Consider the following 21,457-nt stretch of genomic DNA (forward strand, 5'->3'; position numbering starts at 1 on the left):
CTCAGTCTTCTCTTCTCCTGGCTCAACAAACCCAGCTCTCTCAGCCTTTCCTCATAAGGGAGATGCTCCAGTCCCCTCATCATGTTGCTAGCTCTCCGCTGGACTCTCTTCAGTAGTACCGTCTTTCTTGAACTGGGGAGCCCAGAACTGGATGCAGTACTCCAGATGTGGCCTTACTAGGGCAGAATATAGGGGGAGGATAACCTCCCTCGACCTGCTGGCCACACTCCTTTTAATGCACCCCAGGATACTGTTGGTCTTGGCCACAAGGGCACAGTGCTGGCTCAGGGTCACCTTGCTGCCCACCAGCACTCCCAGGTCCTTCTCAGCAGATCTGCTTTCCAGCAGGTCATTCCCCAACCTGTACTGGTGCGTGGGGTTGTTCCTCCCCAGGTGCAGAACCTTGCACTTGCTCTTGTTGAATTTCATGAGGTTCCCCTCAGCCCAGCTCTCCAGCCTGTCCGGGTCTCGCTGGATGGCAGCACAGCCTTCTGGTGTATCAGGCACTCCTCCCAGTTTTGTATCACCAGAAAACTTGCTGAGGGTGCACTCTGTCCCTTCATCCAGGTCATTGATGGACAGGACGGGAGCCAGCACAGACCCCTGGGGAACACCACTAGTTACAGGAGGTGCGGTTGTACAACCAGACTATGGCCGTTGATCATGACCCTCTGAGCATTGTTGTTCAGCCAGTTATCAGTCCACCTCACTGTCCACTCATCCCACCCACACTTCCTTAGTTTGTCCAGGAGGCCATTATGTGAGACAGTATCAAAAGCCTTGCTGAAGTTGAGGGAAACAACATCCACTGCTCTCTCTTCATCTACCCAGCCAGTCATGCCATCATAGGAGGCTAACAGGTTGGTCAAGTGTGATCTCCCCTTGGTGAAACCATGTTGACTAGTTCTGATAACCTTCTTTTCCTCTATGTGCCTGGAGGTGACCTCCAGAATGAACAGTTTGATCACCTTTCTGGGGATGGAGTTGAGACTGACTGGCTTATAGTTATAGATTCAAGGTCTGTTCTTCCCTAGAATTAGTAGTCCCATATCCAAAGAAGGAGACTACATTTCACAGACAGACAGCATGTGTTCAGTTGTTATTTGAAAGACTGAAGCTTGTGGAGACAGTCTAGAATCAGTAAACATTTTAAATGTGCAAGGTCTCCCTGTAGAAGCAGGCAGAAACAGCAAATATCAGGATACACTGAAATGGAAATTATGCCTGCACCAAAGGCAGGACTTTTATTCAGAGAAACAAAAAAAGGAAAACAGACTTTATTATGCAATTATTAATCTTTTTTTTTCTGCTCTTTGGTTCATGGTTTAAAATACAGTTAGTATAAAAAAAATCCTTTATTTCTATATCAGACTAAAAGGAAATTAAGACTGAAAGAACATTCATGTCCGAGTGATCTCTACATCTTCCACTGTATCTACCTTATGTTCCAGATAAAGCTTTTGATTTTTGCTCCCACTTCTCCCTTCCACCCATTTTCATGGTTTGTTTATAATTTAGAATCTTTCACAGGACTAATGTGGCATGGAACCATTGGAGGATAGCTTTCAAGCCTTTTCTCCTTATCTTCCTGTACTTGGATGCTCTCCATGTTAACTCACCAAGGACAGGAAGGCTTTCTTCTTGAGCCTAGGCATGTGCTTTAGCACTCTACCTTCCAAGTGGGAGTTGTGTATTAAGGAAAAGGAGCAGACCAAAAATTGAGAACTTGTTTGACAAGAAGCAGAAAAGAGACATAAGATCAGATGGTGCACTCTAACTAAATGGAGTGTTGCCATTTCCTCTCACTCGACACCTAGGTTGCCCTCCCAGATGTTAGTGTTAAGTATCAAGCAAGTGTAGAGTGATTTCTTTTGGCTGCTGAGTTGGATTCTTCTGGAGGCTATGTGGCACAGAATATGAAAGATGAGTTATTTGATGCAGAAATAATCTGTATGGCTTAAGTTTCTAATCTGAAAACAAATCTTTAACACTTGAATGCACATCTTCATAAGCGTGTATAGCCATACAGATTGTAACAATATGTGTAAAGTTTGCATCTGGGGCCTGACAAGGTTTCTAATGAAACACACCTAACTGAAATCAGTAGGAGTTGGCCCTACAACTTTCAGTAAACTTTAGATAAGAATCCTCCTCCGCTACTGAAGAAGCCATGAAGAACTTGAACAGTGCTGACACCAAATGTTTAATAATTATCAGATCTTCTCAGGCTGCTTTGAATTTTGTATGTTAAAAGCACAGAGCAGCTTCAAGCTCCCTGGATTAGGACTGGTATGCATAGAGCTAAGGTGTTAGACCAAAATAGTTTAGGGAGCAAAATGCAAGCTCAGACACAAAAGACTAGAGAGGTTAGCATTGCAAAAAGTAATAGACTGTGGTAAGTTAGATAAATGACAACAGACAGCATATTAGTTCTTTCTAGTTAAAGTACAAATGCTCAGTAAATATCAGGGACCATAGATGTGCTAAGTCTTAGAGAGGCCAGCAAGGGGGAAAATAATTCATCCTTGGGGCTGAATCTGTCACAGCAGGATCTTCTCCCTCTTCTGACAGCTACTTCAGTTTTGTGGCAGTCCACTTTTTCACAGCATGCAACCTTCCAGCTAGTTTATACACAGTGTAAATTTTTCAAGTAGTACCCATAAGAAAATCACACAGCCATGCCAGGATCCTGATGAAGGCTGCAGCCCTTTTCCCCAGCCAGAGCAAGAAAAGGCGTACAAAGTAGATAGAAACTGCATGAAACCGCTCCTCGTGTTTCAACTCCTCTATTTCCCAGTATAGTATCCTCCCTTTGTATAGCCTGCCTCTACTGTTGTAGGAGCTCACAATCTTTAATGTGTTTCCTATAGGTATTCAGACATAAACTGTCCACTACATAGTCCAATGTCAAGACAGGGCTTACAGTCTTGCCACTAAGCCTGATGCACTAGCCCTCACAAGATTAAGGTTGGGTGGCCTTCCTATGAACTTGAAAGATACAATTCTGAAATTGTAAATAACAGTGCCTCACACAGCAAGGAGAAGGAAAGGCAGTGTGTTTCCTTCACCATATTCAGGCACTACTGTAACACAGAAAAAAGTATTCCTTAAACAAAATACAAGGAACTCTAAAGCCAACATTTCAATTGCATTGTAAACCTTTTTTTCTGGGCAGCTTTCGGTTGAGCTGGGAGCCAGCATCAATTTTTGTTTCCTGAGAATGCCCTCAGTTGTACATTAGGAGTATAGCCCTGGGGGATAAAACTTCAGTATCATTTACGTTGAAAAGGAACTGCTACCAACACAAGCTGCCCTTCAGGAAGCAAAGCACATAATTTTTTTACCACCAAATTATCTTTGGCTCACACTTTTGATAATATCTGTCAGAGATGCCTCACTGGTGCTGGCAACAAGTGCAAACTTTAGTGTATGGTCAAAAGGAAGAAGTGACTTAAGTCATGATATATGGGATTGAACACATGAAACAAGCTTTGTCTTTTCAGCATCTGAAATTCCCCCAAGTCATCATTATACAAAGCTATAATTATCAACTGAATCTGTCAATCAAGGACCACTTGTGATTCAGAAATTCAGATCTTTGGTGATTCACATCTTCCACTGAAAATAATTTCCACGTTCCATAATATTTCCAAATGTTATTCTATTTAGCTCCATGAGCACAAGACTAATAGGCCCATGTGCCCTAGTGGTTCATATGTGGCCCACTGAGAAGCACATTTGTTACCTTTAGCCACAAAGGCCATTTTTGAGGCCTACCCTGCCAGATAGGAGCATTTCCATTGTTTGGAGAGTGCCAGCTGAATAGGATTTGGCCACAAATAGATCACCTTCAGCAGTAAGACAGAAGCATTTACCATAAAATATAATGCACGGACATATAATGCAGACTAACATTATCACCACCACGGATCATAAATTCAGCTAGAAGTTATTCTTCCTGCTATTCTTGAGGCCCCATGTCCATATTGTTAGCCAGCAAGAATCCTTTCTCCATTCCTGAATCTCTCCTCAGCTCTTAGGCAAAACTAGCAGTCCCCCAAAATGGACTCTGAGTGCACCTGGCAGAGAATTTTTTGCCTGTATTCTCCATATGATGAGCAGACTATAATAAAATAAATAATAAAAAATGAGGAAATAATATATAAAAGTAGCCCACCTTCATATGCAAAAAGCTTTTACGAGTGGCACTCTGTTAGGATGCAGTGCTTTGTCTCATGGCTGAGGAGCATCTCATCTCTACTTAGTCCTGACAACTCATTTGCACAAGTCTTGCAGGTGTGGCTGATGTAGGGCTATCTGACTAAGAAGTCCCACTGTATCAGCAAGGAGCTGCAGCCAAAAGCGTGTGACAAAGTGTTTCAACATGAAATGGATAACAACAATAATTTTAGGACATGGAAGCCCCACATGCCACAGGGAGTGTGTCTGGATTGTGTCTTCCTAGGGCTAGAGCTGTATGTTTATTAGATGTAGCAATGGAGAACATTGCAGGGAGCTGAAGATGTATTTTGGAGGGCCGAAGACCACTACCAAAAAGCAGTCTGCCAGTGTCATGCTACAAGATTGAACTATTGATCCATAATGGTGTTTACTATTATTCTCAAATTATGTGGTAGGGAATATGACTGCAGAATCTTTCAGCTGCTGTTGTCAATCTGGAACTCCATCAATCTACAGATATTTCATCAAAGAGGAACTGTTGGTTTTGTTCAGTTCTGAGGGAAGAATTATCCATTCTCAAAATCTACCAATGCAGCTAATTCAGATAACCTAATTGAATAATTCAAACCTTTTAGTTACACAAGAGTAAGATTTGTCAGGGACGTACAGTCTACTGCTCCAGCCACTTCACTGGGGGCCTCTGTCCATGGTGCCAGCCCAGGCACTTCCTTACTTGCAGTCTGCTAGGTAAGTGGCCCAACACAAGATCAGGAAGCAGGAATACCTAGCGATGAAGTATTGGAGGAGTACGAAACACACAATTTAAGATGCCTCTTTAAAACTCTGGAGGATCCCAAGAAAAAATCACATTGCAGTCATTTGACCTTTTTCTAAATCAAAGGCTTTAGAATAATATTCATGTAACTCCATGTGTGGGAAAAATGGCTTTGGTCCCCAAAGCCTACAATACAGGCATATAACAAAAAAGGCAAAACAGCATAAGGCATGCAACAAGAGTAGAATGATACAGCAATGACACTGAGCCTGTGTCTCTGTTTTCTTCAAATATGTTCTTTGGTTTTTTCCTTCTTCTGTATTAACTGCCATATTGAAGAAAGAATTGAAGAAAGTAATAAGCTAAATGCAGTAGTATTAGAAGGGAGCAACATGAAGCTCAGCAAACTCAAAAGCCACTTTTCTGCATAAAACCCTAAAACTCTTCCTAGTAGAAGCTGTACCTCTTAAACGAATCTTTTCTTGAAAATACTTGCTCTAATCAAATAGAAGTAATTTGGCAATACAACATAAGGCATCTAAACAAGAAGCCCACTTGTGGAGATGCCATCCCTTTTTTAGCTGTAAAAGAAAACAGACCCTTACAAACTGCATTATAGCTCCATCTGTAGGAAGCCTGGACATAAATAATTTTGTGAGTAAGCAATTATGCATACTTTTTGGGAATAATTTATCCTATTTACCTAAACAAATTAATTCAGTAATTTCTTAGTCAAAAGATAGCTAGAAATCATACTACTTATACTGCAATACAGGGAGAAGTCTTCAGTATACAGGTAGACTGGCTGTTTTTGCCAAAAGACACTGGCTAGTTTTGGCGATGTATTTTAATTGAAAATTATATGTAAACTTAGTAAAACAGTACTCCGTTTACTTATCTTAGAGGCATATTCATTCCAAAACAGAGTGCAGAGTCAGGCACTGAGCAATATATTCTTTTCTGGTTATGCTATGTAAATGGCCACACCCAATTTAGTTGATATAGTAGAATGACTTCTGTGTTTATGTAAGAAGTCATTCTTACATTCTCACTCTCTTCTTGGCATGAATGATGCTGTTTCACTGCAGATTTGTATATGATGCATTTCTGCAGCTAAGCTTGCAGCTAAGTTTGGGGTCCTTTGACTTCTGTATGAATCTCACACTTCTAATAGAAAACAACATATTACCAGTAAAATTAGATCTTAGAATTTGAGTTTAGCAGTGTAAACCTGGAGTTTAGAACACAGAAACTAGGAAACAAAAGGCATGTGATTCCTGGCTACTCTAAGAATTCTTTTTTTACTGTGGGGCAAGTCTTTCACTCACCTTCCTCATATTTGATTGCTTAGATGTAAAATACTTTGCTGCTCTCAGTATATGCTGTGATGGAAGGTGTTGTTCCTATTAACTAAAGCATTTGAAGAAAATTAATTAACAATAACTTCATGCAGTTTATGGTGTATTTGGTTTTCAGTTATAGGTTTATCCTATCACCAATTTTGCAGTAGTACATTCCGAAGTTTGTAATACAGCAAAGTGAAGAACTGGGTAATCACATAGTTGTTTTCATACCATACTGCAGTTTATTTAGCATTTGTAAGCTACAGTGTCTGACAACAATTTGAAAATTCCTGTAGGCATTTTTCCCACTGGCTAGGTTTGTTTCTAGTGAGCAACTCAAAGGCACAGGATCTGTTTGCCTTCTTATTGCAATTGAGACAGCACATTAGCATCAGTCCTGATCCCAGAGAATAGTGTCATCTAGATTCACCCTGCAGGAAATCCCTTCTAGTGAGTAAGATGAAAACAGTTCATTTCTCATTAATAATCATCCCTCATCATTTATGAAAGGGGAACAGAGTGGCTAATATGATGTATGAAACAAATCATACACCGGGAGATTTTGACTGACTTCTCCAGATCATATCTTTAAAGGACCTCCGATAACAATGACCTCTGGTTGTTCCTGTGAGAACTGCATGGCAGTTCGTAGGATGAACTCATATTCAGCTATGTGCATTCTGTACTTTGGATTTGTCCTTTATATTGTACCACATATATTGTAATCTTCATATGACTTTGCAAAACACGTGATTGTATCATCTACTAGATTCCTCTAATAACCTCCAAGTCTTTGGGCCAAGTTCAACTGAAGGGAGACAGAATCATAGGATCTTTGACAAAGCTAGTCAGAAGAGGTTTTGGGTGATCATACACCCAACCTCTTGCTGAAAAAAAAAGGCCTAATTTCAAGTTAGAATATGTTGCTCATGACTTTGGTCAAGTTTTTAAAATCTCTGTTATAATTACATTTCTAAAATGTCATTAAATTTGTCATCTGGGTAGAGAGGTCAATATGAGTGGCACCGTCAAAGGAAAGGCAGACAGGAGGCAGTTAAAACATATTTTGCTTGGCTCCTAGCAGAAGCTGAGAGCTGATATTATTATGACCTATGGAGGAACTGGCAAGAAAGAACCTGGCGCACACATCAAGGGACAAAAAATACACTTTGTTAAGTCTCCTGTGTCCAGAATAGCTTCAAACATTAAAAAACTCCAGATAGTAAACAGAATTTCATTTTTCAACTACTTTCTTAACTCCTGAAACGTAGTTCCCTTCATGAACAGCATTTTCACATTAAAGGAAGTAACTAGCCCAGACTAAGAAACCTTAATTACAGACCTCTTTCAAATAACCATCTAGATGGATTTTAATGAGAATTGTTTATTTCTGAGGGCTGAATTCAGATGGGCAGTTCTGTTTTTGTTATGTACTGTCTAATCCTGAAATTCTTTCACAAGTCCATCACTTTGCTTGATGTAGCAGAGTTCATTTAGAAATGTGTCAGAGCAAGAAAGCATCAAACACTACAGAATGGATGTCAGTGTCTCTAATTAGATGGCAACACTCATAATTCTGTGGATTCATACAGATGTACTAGACTTCTAAATCTAGCTAAACCTAGATTTGTGAGCAAACATCACGGAAAAAGGCAAAAAATGGCCATTTGCTCTGTTTATCATTTTCACCAGAAATAAAAACATTATAAATGTAATATATTATTATCGGATCTTAGAGACTGTAAACTTCTGGCCCTCTGAATGTCCCATTACAGTAAGAAAATATATGAAGGTTTATTGAGTGGGTGGCCAGCATGCCAGCTGTCTAGCAATGGAAGACAAAAATCTTTCTAATGCAGTTCTACCTGCACATTTAATTGCAGTCTATCAAACACATCTTTCAATTAAAAAAACATAAATTATTTGATATAATTTAGTACATTACATCAGAGGCATTAACATATTTAAAGACCTCTCCAAAGCAAACAGCTTAGGCAAAATTTGTTCTTCAGACTGATTTCATCACTGTTTAAATTGGTACCTACCCTCTAAGTATTAAAGAAAAATACCTTAAAATGAGAGGAATAAATCTCAGTAGAGAGGTAAAGGCTTACATTTGAACCACCCCCAGAAATGACTTGTATGTAAGCATGGTAACTGTGGTTTCTGCATACCAGCACTGCATCCAGCAACACTCAGCAATCCAGCACTATATATTCTTGAAAGGGAGAGTGACATCAAAACCGCTACGCATTTCAGAGATGCAGTACTACAGACTGATTTCTTCTTATTTCAGATGTGGTTTGTTTAACTGACAAATTGGATTTTATTTCCTAGTCAACTATATCTTTCAATGACCGATCATCATCCAGCCCTGAAATAAATGTTACCTGATTAAAGTAGTAAAGGTTAAAACATTTAAAACACATGCCGCAGATCTCAGAAATCAAGTCAAGATGTGTAAGGGTAAGAATTATTAGAGGATTTATGAAATCTGCCCCGAACAAATTAATTCATCAGTTTAGCCAAAGGCCTGTCAATGAATTCAAGAGCTTTTCAAAAAATGAAACATCTGTTGCGTATTTAAAGGTTCTGTTTATATGTGAATGTAGTGCATTATTCTTTCTGAGGCAGGATACACAGTTTACATACATGTATTTGGAAGTTAATTTGGAATTGCTGTCATGTCCTTGAGGATCAGGGGTAATCCACCGAGGATTCCAGCAATCACTGGTTCTTGAGCCTGTGGAGTAATTGAGGAGAATTAGATCTTGAGTGAAGCTGCAAGATACATTCATAAAACTCGAAAATGACATTGTCAAAACAACCTAATACCTCACAAGAGTTAATAATAGCCTCTTTTTTTTTTTTTTTTTTTTTTTTTATTAAGGAATGAAGATTACATGGCCTTTTAGAGGTAAGGTGGAGGTCTCTGCCTTCTGTAATCTTTCTGAGATGACATAATAACCTAGGCTTTCACACGACCTAACATTAGGTACTGACTAACCTCATTCTGTCTCAGAAAATCACTTAAACTAAGGCTTAAATCCATCCAGCTAAAAGAATTTGTTTTACTGTCTTTGTTGTGAAAGGATGGTACTGATCGAAAATGTACATTAAGCAAAAGTTTAATTACTTAGTGTTTTTCTTCTGTGTATCTATACAAATGTTCTGTTTTAAATGAACACCCCGGATTCTGTAGAAAACTGGCGTCATTGTGCTACTTAGTCATAGCTATATTAACTTCATATACATACATGTATAAATGAATACAGCCATCTACTGAGAGTTTTTTTAATCTTTCTGTATTTTGCCTGAAGTATTCTTAGAAAATATTACACCAGTGCATGTGAATGCAAACGCTATTCATACTGTACAGATGGCACAGAACCTCAAGACAACAATTTGGCTTAGAAGATATCTCCTCTGCCCCATTTTCTATGGTGGCTGCTGCTACTTCATTTCTTTTTATGGCTTCAGTAGTTGTAGTAGTTAGATGATAAACATCAGTGAAGTCATAATAACAGCACATCTGCCTTAACACAGAATTACTCCCTTCCACCTACACACATAGAGCTGGGTACAAGTGACAAGTTAATCTCTTCTTTAAGAAAAAAAAAAAGACATGCAATATGAGTGACTGGCTGTGATAAGAATGCTCTCAGGAACATTTTTTTTCCTGCTATTTTTTTCTCTTTTAATTACACCTACGACTGCATATTTGTATTTTTTCCATGTCCTTTTGTTTTGGTGAGTCACCAAAACAAACCAAAACAGACAGTTGGCCTGGGGAGTCACTTGTGCCTTTTATACTTACAACCCAAGACCCACACAGAGAGAATCAGCCCCTAGGACTGACCCAGAAGGGACAGGTGAATTTTAAAAAGGCTGGTAAGCTCTGGATTGGCAGTAATCTTGAATGTTGTGCGAATACCATGGTAGGCCTGTATGGAAGCACAAGCAATGGGATCCTATGTATTTTTATTTCTCTCTGGCTTATTGTTTTTTCCTTTTGGCTTTACTTACTTGCTATACTTAAAGCATGAATCTTTTTGGAGGGCAAAATAAAGCATTCAGCATGAGCGAGCACCATGCTGAAGAGGGGAGGCCTATTGCTCAGTGCTGCCCTGTGGCAATGCAACTAACTTGATTACAAGTCTACTTAAAGTCAGCAAGCAATCGGCCTCAGAAACAAAAGTATTCTTCCAAACTCCAATAAATGCTTTCCTACTTTGGCCCTGGTCTGTTCCTTAAAATGCGCTAGCAAAACCAGTAATTTAAAACTAATTTAATAGCAAATACTACCAAAAAAAAAAAAAAAGAGATTTGCTCTGTTTAAAAATAAGAAAAAAAAATTAAGTTTGGGGTCCAATCCCAGAATAGGACTGAATATTTTGTTTCTATTTGGTTTCAAGAAGTTTATATATGGAAACTTATTACCTGTCTGAGGTAAATTAAAGCTAGAGAAAACATGTATGTTTTTAACAGTAACAGTAATCCCTTTTGTAAGCCATATTGTTTCTTTTGGTGGTTTATAAGTAACTTATTCTATATGCTATATCTTGAAAAAAATCTGGCCTCAAGACAGAATTTACTGGATAAAGTGAATCACAGAAAACAAGAGAACAGTGTTGTTTAAAGTAACTGAGAATTTTCTTACAGCTGAGGAAGCTACCTATGTTTGATTTGGACAGTAAGACTTGGCCATTATGGCATGTTAATGAAGCTTACTATTTTGTGGCTTTAAGTTTTAATTGTTGATACCCGCATTTGGAAGCCTTGTGACAAACTAGGAATGGGTTTCAGATTGCCTGGGGGCCAGTGACACACCATGTGCATGTATGTATGTGTGTACAAACTGATAGGTTGTTTTGAATAAACCTAACACAGATGTTACCTATTACAATGATCAGATACCTGACAACAACTTTAACTCAGTAAAAGGCGTGCATGGCAAGTTGCTTTTTCATTTAATATATAATGTATTTAGTGTCTTTTTGATTATTCCTTTAAATTAACTTTTAATATAACTGGCTTAATAGTTTCTTTGATGTTTTAGAAATCATATAATGGTTTTTCTCTTACTTTACCTTCAATGTTATCCATAAGCAAAGACTTGGAAAAGTTTAACAATAGTTTTACTAGTATTGTAATTTGTTGCTGGTGCCACAAAAAGTTGGTGTTTTTTTTTAACGTAACAGTGAACATTGGGCAGGGGGTCAGAATTTCTCTAAATCAAAGATATACTTCACAGCAGAGTTCCCATTGTGTTATGTCTCTGTGCCTGGGTTACTGGTTTAATGTATTTGTTATATTGAGAGCTGATTCAGCAGAAATAATCTCTGACATACTGGTCCCAGACGTTTGTGGTTTCTGGCACCAACGGCAGTCTGATCCTCCTAGTAAAAGAGGTTAACTGACTTCAGAGTTGGGGAAAAATCCCCCAGGAACAAAAATATCCCTGCCTTCCACATGAAAACGCATCATTGTTACATGCTTTAGGGGAACTGACTGGTGAATTGTTTGACAAGTCCCCAGTTTATCTTGTCTAGCTGCAGTTTACATCTTTAACATATTTGTACACAGCTATAATATTCTCCTAAAAACTGCCACTTCATCAAATTGCCCTATTTTGCTAGAGGTGTTGTATAGAAAACACAAAGAAGAAACACAGGAAATAACTTATATAAAGCACTGCATTCTACTCACAGTACTGGAATAGGGTGGGTCTTTTTTGTTTAAACAGGAGTCGTATCTTTTTAACAAAGCTTCACAGTTGCTTCCTAATATGCCTTTGTGTGTGTGTGTGTCTCTGCATGTTTCCTCAAAAGTGTAACACATCAGGTTATGGCTTACACAATTAATGAGGTAATTTGCTTGAAACAAGTCAGAAAGGAAAAACAGATTTATTTTTAAAAGGATAATTACATACAGTTTTTCTTTGGTTTCGGATCATCATAGGAACCTAGCAGTTCACAGCTGGCATCACATTTCCAAGATGACCCTGCAGTTTCATCTGATTAGAGATGCTTTGGCTAGGTTGGACCTGATGATTAAGTCAGATGGCTGTTTACAATGGTTGTGTGTTCCAGGTTTTGTATTTTAGTTATGAAAGCTGCATGTCCCAGTCTCCCACACCAGATCACACTTGTATGTTATCTGCTTAGGAGGCTTTAAATCATGACTTTACTGTTTCTTGAGGACAGCTTGCCATATTATGCCTGCCAAAAAAGAAAATAAAAAACTGTATCTTTCCAGTTTTAGCCTTTTCTTTTTTGTTCTCTTTCTGTGTGTGTGGCACTTTTAAGTCTTTCCCTTCCTGCTTTGCTGTCAATCAAAACTCAAAAATGTGAAATAAGACCTGAGGAAGCAGATACTTTTTTATTTTCTCCTCAAGGAAAAAAGGGATTACGGGAAGCAAACTCAACTGTAATCTCCATAAACCATTTCTATGACTACTACTCCTAATGGAAAGCTCTGTTCCATTTCTGAAATAATTTTAATTTGTAAAGTGAAATGTGTAACACATAATAAAAGATCCTCTGAAGAACAATTTTGCTGATTTGGTTTAACCAGACCCAGAGCATAAGTGAGACTGGTCCACAAGCCCTTCAAACGTTCATGTATTTTTCTGAAACATTCAAAACTGCCCTACACAAATATCTGCTGCAAATCCAACGGAGCTGACAAGCCTCATTATCCAGTTCCCACTCCAGGCAATCATGAAATCCGAGTGTTGCTGACATGATCCATTTATACACAATATTTATTTAAGGACAAAACTTTACATTTTCCTCAAGTCACTCTTTAACCAGACACTTGAAGGAAATGAATCAATACTTCGTAACACTTGTAGAATCAGTCTCTCAGGTTTATTCAAGCTGAGTAACACATCATCTGGCAGACAAACTTTAAAGGACAGTTTTGCAGAAGGTTCTAAGAATTATACTAGCCTGGCTTCTAAGAGTTAGTAAGATTTAGGACTGGCTAGACTCTTTCTGAGAACGAGTTAACAATATAAGGGATATCTGATTTACTGAGTTAAACTCTCAAGGCTTTATCTATTTTTTTGGTGTTGTGCACGTGTTTTAAGTGCTGTGCAGCATTTCCAGACATCCTTACTTAAGCATTTTCAAGCTTTTATTTTATGATTGATGATACAAAAGAGAAGAACGACTTGAAGATCTTATGAGTCATTAAGGATTACCAGAAGATGAGATTGGAAATACACATATAGCCAGGTAAGCATTGGTGCCATGTCTTTTGGCACTGGGCTACAGGACAAATGGGACTCTGTCTAAGCAATCTGCCTGGTATTTAAAGCTCAAAATTTTAAGTAATAGACAGCATAAGCAGTTAACCAGAACTCAGTTTGTCCTACAGACTTCCTCAAAGAATCACAGAATGCTTGAGGTGAGAATCATGGAATGGTTTGGGTTGGAAGGGACCTTTAAAGGTCATCTAGTCCAAGCCCCTTGCAGTGAGCAGGTACATCTTCAACTACATCAGGTTGCTCAGAGACCCCTCCAACATAACCTCGAATGTTACTAGGGATGGGGCATCCAGCCCATCTCTGGGCAACCTGTTCCAGTGTTTCACTACCCCCACTGTAAAAAATGCCTTCCTTACATCTTGCCTGAATCTACCCTCTTTTAGTTTAGAACCATTAATCCTTGTCCTATCGCTATAGGCCCTACTAAAAAGTCTCTCCCCAAAGGTTGGAAGGCTCTTTAGAACACCTAGTCCAACCTCAAAGCAGGGTCATCTGCAGCAGGTTGTTCAGGCCTGTGTCCAGCTGGGTTTTGAAAATATCTAAGGACAGGGATTCCACAACTTCTCTGAGCAAACTATGGCAGTGTTTGGCCACCCTCACAGCTGAAGAGCTTTTCCTTACACTTAAATATTTCCTGTTTCAATTTGCACCCATTCATTGCCTCTTGCCTTGGGCACTGCTGAGAAACGTATGGCTCCACCCTCTTTATACCGTCCCATCAGGTATTTATGCACACTGACAAGATCTCCCCTAAGACTTCTCTTCTTGAGACTACACAATCCCAGCTCACGGCCTCTTCTGGTATAGTCAGATGCTCCAATCTCTTAATCTTCATGGTCTTGGACTCTCTCCAATATGTCCATGTCTTTCTTGTCATGGGGAGCCAAGAACTGAACATGGTCTCACCTGGGCTGAACAGAGGGGAAGGATCACTTCTCTTGTCCTGCTGGGCAACGCTCTTCCTAGCACAGCCCAAGATACTGTTGGCCTTCTGTGCTGTGGGAGTGCATTGCTGACTCATGCCCAATCTGCAGTTCACCAGGACCCGGAGGACGACTTCTGCAAAGTTGCTTTCCAACTAGTTGATCTCCAGCCTACACCGCTGCATAGGGTTGGCTATTCCACCCCTGGTGCAGGACTTTGCTGAACTTCATGAGATTCCTACCTGCTCATTTCTCCAGCCTGCGGCAGTCCCCCTCTGATGGCAGCAGGACATCTGGTTGTCAATCACTCCTCCCAATTGTGTACCATCTGTAAACTTGCTGAGGATGCACTGTTCCACTGTCTAAGTCATTAATGAAATGGTCAGTTCTGGCCCCATTATCAGACCCCAAAATACTCCACTAGTAATGGGACTGCAGCTGGACTTTGTACTGCTGATAACAACCCTTTAAGCCCTAAAGTTCAGCCAGTTTTCAGTCCACATGACTGACCATTTATCTAGCCCATACTTCATCAGCCTCTGTGTAGAGGATGTTATGGGAGAAAGTGGTGAAAGCTTTGCTGAAGTCAAGATAAACAACATACACTGCTCTCACCTAGTCCACCAAGCCAGTCCTTTCATTGTAGAAAACAAACAGGCTGGTCAGGCATGAGTCCCACCTCCTGAAGTCCAGGGTTAAGGTCCTGATATTTGGCTAGTTCCCCTCTCTCAAGATCCTGGACTCCACCATCTTGTGGTCACTACTGACGAGGCAGAGCTCAAAGTATGCCTGCTGCTCTCACATAAAACACCAATTCTGCTCCCCACTGTCCTGGCTCATCATTCCTGGCTGATGTCTGTCCACAGCAGCACTCCAGTCATGTGAGCTATCCTGCCACGTCTCTGTGATCCCAAAGAGACTAGCCCTGCAGCTGCATGCAAGGGCTCAAATGTCCCTCTTTGATCCCTGTGGGGTGTGCTTTAGTCTACACACACTTCAGAGCACTGTTGGTTTGATTTCCACAAAGAACCCTGAGAGCTTCTTGAATACTGTTAATGGGTGATGTGTAAAATACTGTGGCAAATGAACTGCTGGAGAGACAAAAGGCCTTCCAAAATGTTAATTCAGTGCACATCACATTACCGAGTTCCTCATTGTAGCACTTTTAATGCTGCCATGCTTAATTAATACCACTGAATTGAACCACCTTTCCTTTCTTCTAGCATTAACACCTGACTTCCTGACATTTTCAAAAATCCTAGGCGCCTGTGCTTTCCAGGGGGTTTCAGTTAGACTTGCAAATGCTAAGTGCATCTGAGAATCACTATCTAGCTTTGTTTTCAGACATACTGATGCTATAAATGTAACTAAGCTGCCCTTTTTAGATGCACATCAGTTAATTTATCTCCCCTGTCAAAGAGTGAACAGGAAAGCCACAATGTTACATGTGGAATGCTTTATGGGATATAGCACATATTTAAAAAGTGCTTATCCCCATTATCCTATTCATTTTGGTTGTTATCTGAGCCTGGCACTTATGAAATCTAAACTAAGTCAAATACAAGCAGAGTTCAAATTCTCATATGGAGTTTGGATATATTCAACTTCTCAGTACTGGCAACAGGTTTCCCAAATGAAACCCCTTTACAAACCTTTCCCTGCAGAAACATGGTGTGAGACATTTTTGACATCCTAGCAAATAACTTCTACCTTGACCTAGAAAGATTTCCTGGAAGAAGGACTTTTATACTCCAGAACCTTTCGAAGATACATGACAGAACAAAATAGTTCTCTGGCCTCTGAAAACATTTTCATCATGGGCCTGGTCCTAATCTCAGTGGGCCAGCTTGTTTCCTAGCTTTTTTTTCCACAGTGGAATAAAGATACAGAAACTTCGTGTAATCAGGGAGAGGAATTTCAATGGCAAGAGGAAAACTACGTGTTGACATGCTAACCAACTGCCCCTGTTAAGGGTGTGTTCTCTCTCCCTCAGGGAAGAGCTAGAAGAGTGTACCTAACTGTAATGGGGACTCATCCTAGCGACTTCACTGGGATTTTCAGGTACAATTCTATTTCCAGCTAAGTCACTGAGGTCTTACCACTGACATAAAAGCAGAACGGGATCCTTGGAGATTAGGCAGAATTTTACTGCCTGATTATTAGAAAAATTAAAGTGTTTTAAACAAGAGTTTAATCTGTTCCTTATTTCCTTCTATTGTGAAGGCCAGAATACTGTATTTGTGACTATAAAGTAACAGCTGTACTCTGCAAGAAAGGGTCCTTATTAAGCACAAATTTCTCAGTAAGAATCAAATGCAATGTAGTATGCATTAAATAAACACTCTGTGGTATAAACACACATTTATCATCAAACATGATCCAGTTTAAAAGTTTGCCTTAGAATCAGAGCCTATATTCTCACTGATTTTTCTAAGATGCTCTGAGGGCTGAGGTGTATTAAGTACCTGAGGTCATGGTAAAGTTACATTGTGTTTATTTTGCCAAATTTTAAAAATCTGAAATGTCATCCTGTTTTCAGCTTTGGTTTTATGATGGTATAGCTCATTCCTTTGGAATGAATGCATTTAAGTGCACGACTACATATATGTTTTTAAAACAACGTAATTTATCGGTTCTATATTACATTTTATTTTTGAACAACCTCCCCCAAAGTATGTGGTGCCTGATATTCATGTAGTTTATCATTGCAGCAACTGTATCAGTGCTTTCATGCTTGCTACTCTCCCATTATTCTAATGTAACTGGCTAATCAAAACCCATACATCTTTCATTAACTTCTCTTAGAACAAAATTCTGGCTAATAGCATGCAACTAAAAGAAGCAACTTAAAATTGCTCCAAGTTGCATAAGTCTTTATTACTCTTAGAGCAGGCAGGTGGCTGCCTGCACGTCAGCTGCATGCAGAAACAGCACGTAGACCCATGTATTAGAAAATTTATTGCCTTGCCTTGCTTCTGAAAATATTGTAGGATGTAGGTTTTTGATTAGCCAGTCTGACCATCCATCTTCGTTGTACAGTTTTACTGCACATACCAAAAGGATCATGGTTTTTTTCTCTAATGCTTAATCCCTCCCTAACATGCCATTAAAATGATTGAAGTTATGAGATAATTAGAAACAATGACAGAGATTCATCCCAAACTTATATCTGCTGCATTAAAAAAGTAATCGAAGCTGCTTTAAAACTAGATCTTGCACAATACTTACGGACTCTTAACTTCCGTGACTGAGACTACTTAGCATTGCAATATTAAATGCATCCTAAAGCATTCTGGCAAAGTAATGGCAAGGATCTGGGAACTCCTGCCTTTCATGTAACCTTCTATTAAATTGCCACTGAGGTATGAGGCAATCTGGACAGATTTCTTGGTGGGGTTTAATTTTTTTCAGCAAGATGGTTGTTACTGACTGAGTTTATAATTTGCAAAGTGTTACTGCATACAGTTAAGCTCTTCTGCAAACTGGCAGAGGTAGAACAAGGGCCTCTCTCACTTCAGCCTCCTCCCCAAATGCTGGTTCTTACTGCATGCCTGGTTCTTACCACGCTACAGTCACCCCACGGCAGCTAACTCCTCTGCACCTTGCCAGCTGCAAGGCTGCCAGCTGCCAGCACACCGGCTCCACCGTCCATTGCACCAACTGTTCTCCCTGCTTCCTTGCCTGCCCAATTTCTCAGAAAATAACTTTAGGTCCCTTCTCTGCCCTGCCCCGCCCCGCCCCCACAAATTTTATCATAAAATCGTAAACACTGGAAAAGGCCTCTAAGATCAAGTCCAACCGTCAGCGCAGCACCACCATGTCTCCTAAACCATGCCCTGAAGTGCCACATCTTCACATCTTTTAAAAACCTCCAGGGATGGTGGCTCCACCACCTCTCTGTGCAGCCTGCTCCAACAGACCCTGACCACTCTTTCAGTAAAATTTTTCCTAATATCCAATCTAAACCTCCCCTGACACAGCCTGAAGCCCCTTCCTCTCGTTCTATCACTAGTAACCTGGGAGAAGAGACCAACACCCACCTCACTACAACCTCCTGTCAGGTAGTTGTAGAGAGCGATAAGCTCTCCCTTCAGCCTCCTCTTCTCCAGGCTAAACAACCCCAGTCCCTCAACCTCGCCTCATAAGACCTGCTCTCCAGACCCTTCACCAGCTCCGTCACCCTTCTCTGGACACGGTCCAGGGCATTTTGCTACAACCACGGGCCGCAGGAAGAAGCTCCATTACAGCACCGGCAGCGCGGGCCAAGACACCACCGTTCCAGCGGGAAGAGCGATGCTCCGACCGGGGGCCGCATTCAGGGCCGACACCCCATGTCGCAGGTGCCACAGACCCGTACAGCACCCCGACGCGTACCACGCGCCCCCTCGGGCGCGCCTACGTGAAACAGCGCTTAACTTGGTCCGTGAAACACGGCCCCGCCTTAAGCCTAGAGCCTTCCAGCCCCTCCCGGTGACTCGCCCCACCAGCCCGGGAGGCACAGCCCAGCCCCCACCGGAGCCCCCCCCTCCCCACGCGTGGCGCTCCCCCGTCACCAGGCCCCACGCCCACACCCCTCCCCGCCCGCCCCTCGCGACACCGCCGGCAAACCTCGCGATACGCCCCGCTCCTCCCCGCTTCACAGACGGCTCCTTTAAGAGCGAAGTCCCGCCGCGCGGCTGCTCTCGCGATACCTGGCCCGGTAGCGCGACGGTGGCCGAGCCCGTGGGGGCGGGGCGAGCAGCGGCGGGGCGGAGGGGCCGCTCGCCCCGGTCCCCGGGCACGGTTGCGGGGGTGACGGGGAGCAGCCTCGCCGTTACCGGGGCCGGCAGTGGGGGGGAGATGGGGGCCCCAGCGGCGGCTCCCGTCGCCGGCGGGCGCTGAGGTGCCCCCCTCGGCGCCCGGGGCTCCCCTCAGCCGCTTCCCCACGGCGCCTGTCCGGTGGGAGTGGGGGAGGGGCGTGGGACTTGCGGTCCCCGCCGGCCCCTGGGTGCCGCCACCCCGGGCTTTGCGCGCCCAAAGTTAAAATGTGTGACGGTGTCGCAGGTAAGCACCTTCCGTGTGTCTTTCCAGAGCGGTGCTCAGGCGCTCGTCGCTTCTTCACGTGTGCCCAGGTGCAAACCGAGAGCAGGTGTGGAGGTGGGCAGGCTGTCGAGGCGCGCGGTGGGCGCTTGCTGGCGTTGCCTCGCGCTCGCGTCTCCCCGCCTGGCGGCGGGGCGGCGTGTTTGGGTGCCACAGGTGTGGCCCGGTACGTGTTTTCGTCAGGAAAACTGTCTTGGTCAGGAACGTTTGAGCTTGTTTCCTCAGACGAGTGGGAAGGTGTGGTTAAGTGGACTCAAAACATCTCTTGGAAGACAACGTCTTACGGGTTTTTGGTAGCTTCTTTCATTTAACAGCTTTCGATCTAAGTTTCGCAATTTAAGACGGGCCATGCTTTTACTTTATAGTTTCCTTGAGTGTTGCTTTTAATCATTTATTGGAGTCTAAAAATCCATTTGCATTCTTAAGTGGTCAAACCTCAATAGAGAAATAGAAAGCATTAATATTACTTTTGCTCTTTTTTCTTTTTTTTTTTTTTGGTGAAGGAGTAGTTGTTGAAATGAGCCAGAGTGTGACAGTAGGCCGTTAGCAGTGTGATTTAGTACAGTCAGTATATATAATGGCACACTTTTTTCAGCTGTGATAAAAGTGTTAAGTACAGGCAGGCATCTTAAATACCAGCTTTCTTCCTTGACAGCATGTGTATACTGTACCCATGTTAGGAAGCCATACCAGATAATTTCCTTCATTTTTTTTTTTTAAGGATAGCTCCCTAGCTAAATTATAGTTCTGGTTCACACTAGTGTATCAGGCTAATTAAAGTTGCAATTCTTGCTTTGGCTTGTATAGCGTTATTTTCAGGGGTTTTGTAGCTGTGGTATCTTCAATACCATTGTTTTTCCACTTTTTTTTTTTCATTCTGTGCCTTGTTTCTCACTGCGTTGGCAGTTTGGAAATACTGAAACTCTTGTCCAATGTGATTTATTCCACTTTGCACCTGGAACCCTAACTCTGAGAAGTCATACACAACTCATTAAACTCAAGTAAATGCTTAGTCAAAAAGAAAGGCACTGTTATCTTAAATCATAGTTTTAACTTGAGAGCCTTTAATGTTGCATGTCACTTCAGATATTGCTGTAAAAGAAAGTAATTATGGAAATGCTCTCCCTTATTTTAAACTTTGTTTTGCATATTTAACAGTATGCTCTACGTAGCTGGTTTCATTTTTTTCAGGCTTGCTTCTTGATTTTGAGAAATTGCTCAAAGACAAAGTTCACGTGCACCTTTTTTTTGTACAGATTTGAGCATGTATGAGACACTAACATGCCTTAAAGCTTAAGAGATTGGTTATGTATGGTTTGTTGAATATACTGTCTGTACTTCACCCTTTGCCTCAAAAACATATGTTTGAGCTTCAAGTCTCTGAGAAGGTCATCAGGAATGGCTGGAGGTATGGAGAAGCTTACGGACCGATCACAGGGTGCGGTGTTGAATTTCCCAAGGATTATGGGGAGCGTTATGAAAGAGATCTGCAAAATTGAGAATCTAACGGGAGAGGTCATGGTTTATGATCTTGTTAGTATAAGAACCAATGGGCCATCGGTTAAGGTTGTAGGATCCAAGTTCATAGCAGGCAAAAGCTTGTCAGGTATTAGAGAGCAGACCTGTGAAATTCATAGTCAGAAGACACTGAATGCAAGAAATCTGCATGTGATGAAGGTGGAATGGAGTTACTTGAAAGAGAGAGAGCCACTGGGGTTTGCTAAACAGAAAAACCACACCTGGCCCAGGAAATCTCTGCAGATAGAATACCTTAAGGATGAAGAATTTTGGAAGAGAGATATTCTGTATGCTTGTACTATTTTTATTGTTACCTGGATGTCAACTTACAGCCACTTGTTGCAGAATAGTGGGCTACATGGAT

The 21,457-nt window shown here is 41.4% G+C and overlaps 1 protein-coding gene and 1 long non-coding RNA gene across 7 annotated transcripts in view; one reads left to right on the forward strand and one right to left on the reverse strand.

Annotated features, from left to right (window-relative positions):
- The window catches only part of LOC135310663 (uncharacterized), a 96,372-nt gene extending 77,179 nt beyond the window's left edge, over window positions 1–19,193 (reverse strand). Inside the window, exons 1-3 of one of the 3 annotated variants that reach the window (XR_010370770.1) lie at window positions 19,105–19,146; window positions 14,739–14,854; window positions 12,188–12,521 (exon numbers count right to left, since the gene is read on the reverse strand). This is a non-coding gene — a long non-coding RNA (uncharacterized LOC135310663). Of the gene's footprint in view, window positions 1–8,952; window positions 9,044–12,187; window positions 14,485–14,738; window positions 14,855–19,104 lie in introns of those variants that run through there. The other 2 variants (XR_010370771.1, XR_010370769.1) reach the window with 2 other exon arrangements.
- A 12-nt stretch (window positions 19,194–19,205) lies between these two features.
- The window catches only part of ERCC6L2 (ERCC excision repair 6 like 2), a 58,428-nt gene continuing 56,176 nt past the window's right edge, over window positions 19,206–21,457 (forward strand). For 3 of the 4 annotated variants that reach the window (XR_010370766.1, XR_010370767.1, XM_064439435.1), the window contains exon 1: window positions 19,206–19,539. Coding sequence is in view for 2 of the 4 variants with exons in the window: in XM_064439435.1 (XP_064295505.1) it covers window positions 19,521–19,539 (19 nt within the window). In the remaining 2 variants the exon portion in view is untranslated. The remainder of the gene's footprint in view (window positions 19,540–21,457) is intronic. The other variant, XM_064439431.1, reaches the window with a different exon arrangement.

Source organism: Phalacrocorax carbo, chromosome Z (assembly GCF_963921805.1).
Source record: "Phalacrocorax carbo chromosome Z, bPhaCar2.1, whole genome shotgun sequence".
Lineage (NCBI taxonomy): Eukaryota > Metazoa > Chordata > Aves > Suliformes > Phalacrocoracidae > Phalacrocorax > Phalacrocorax carbo.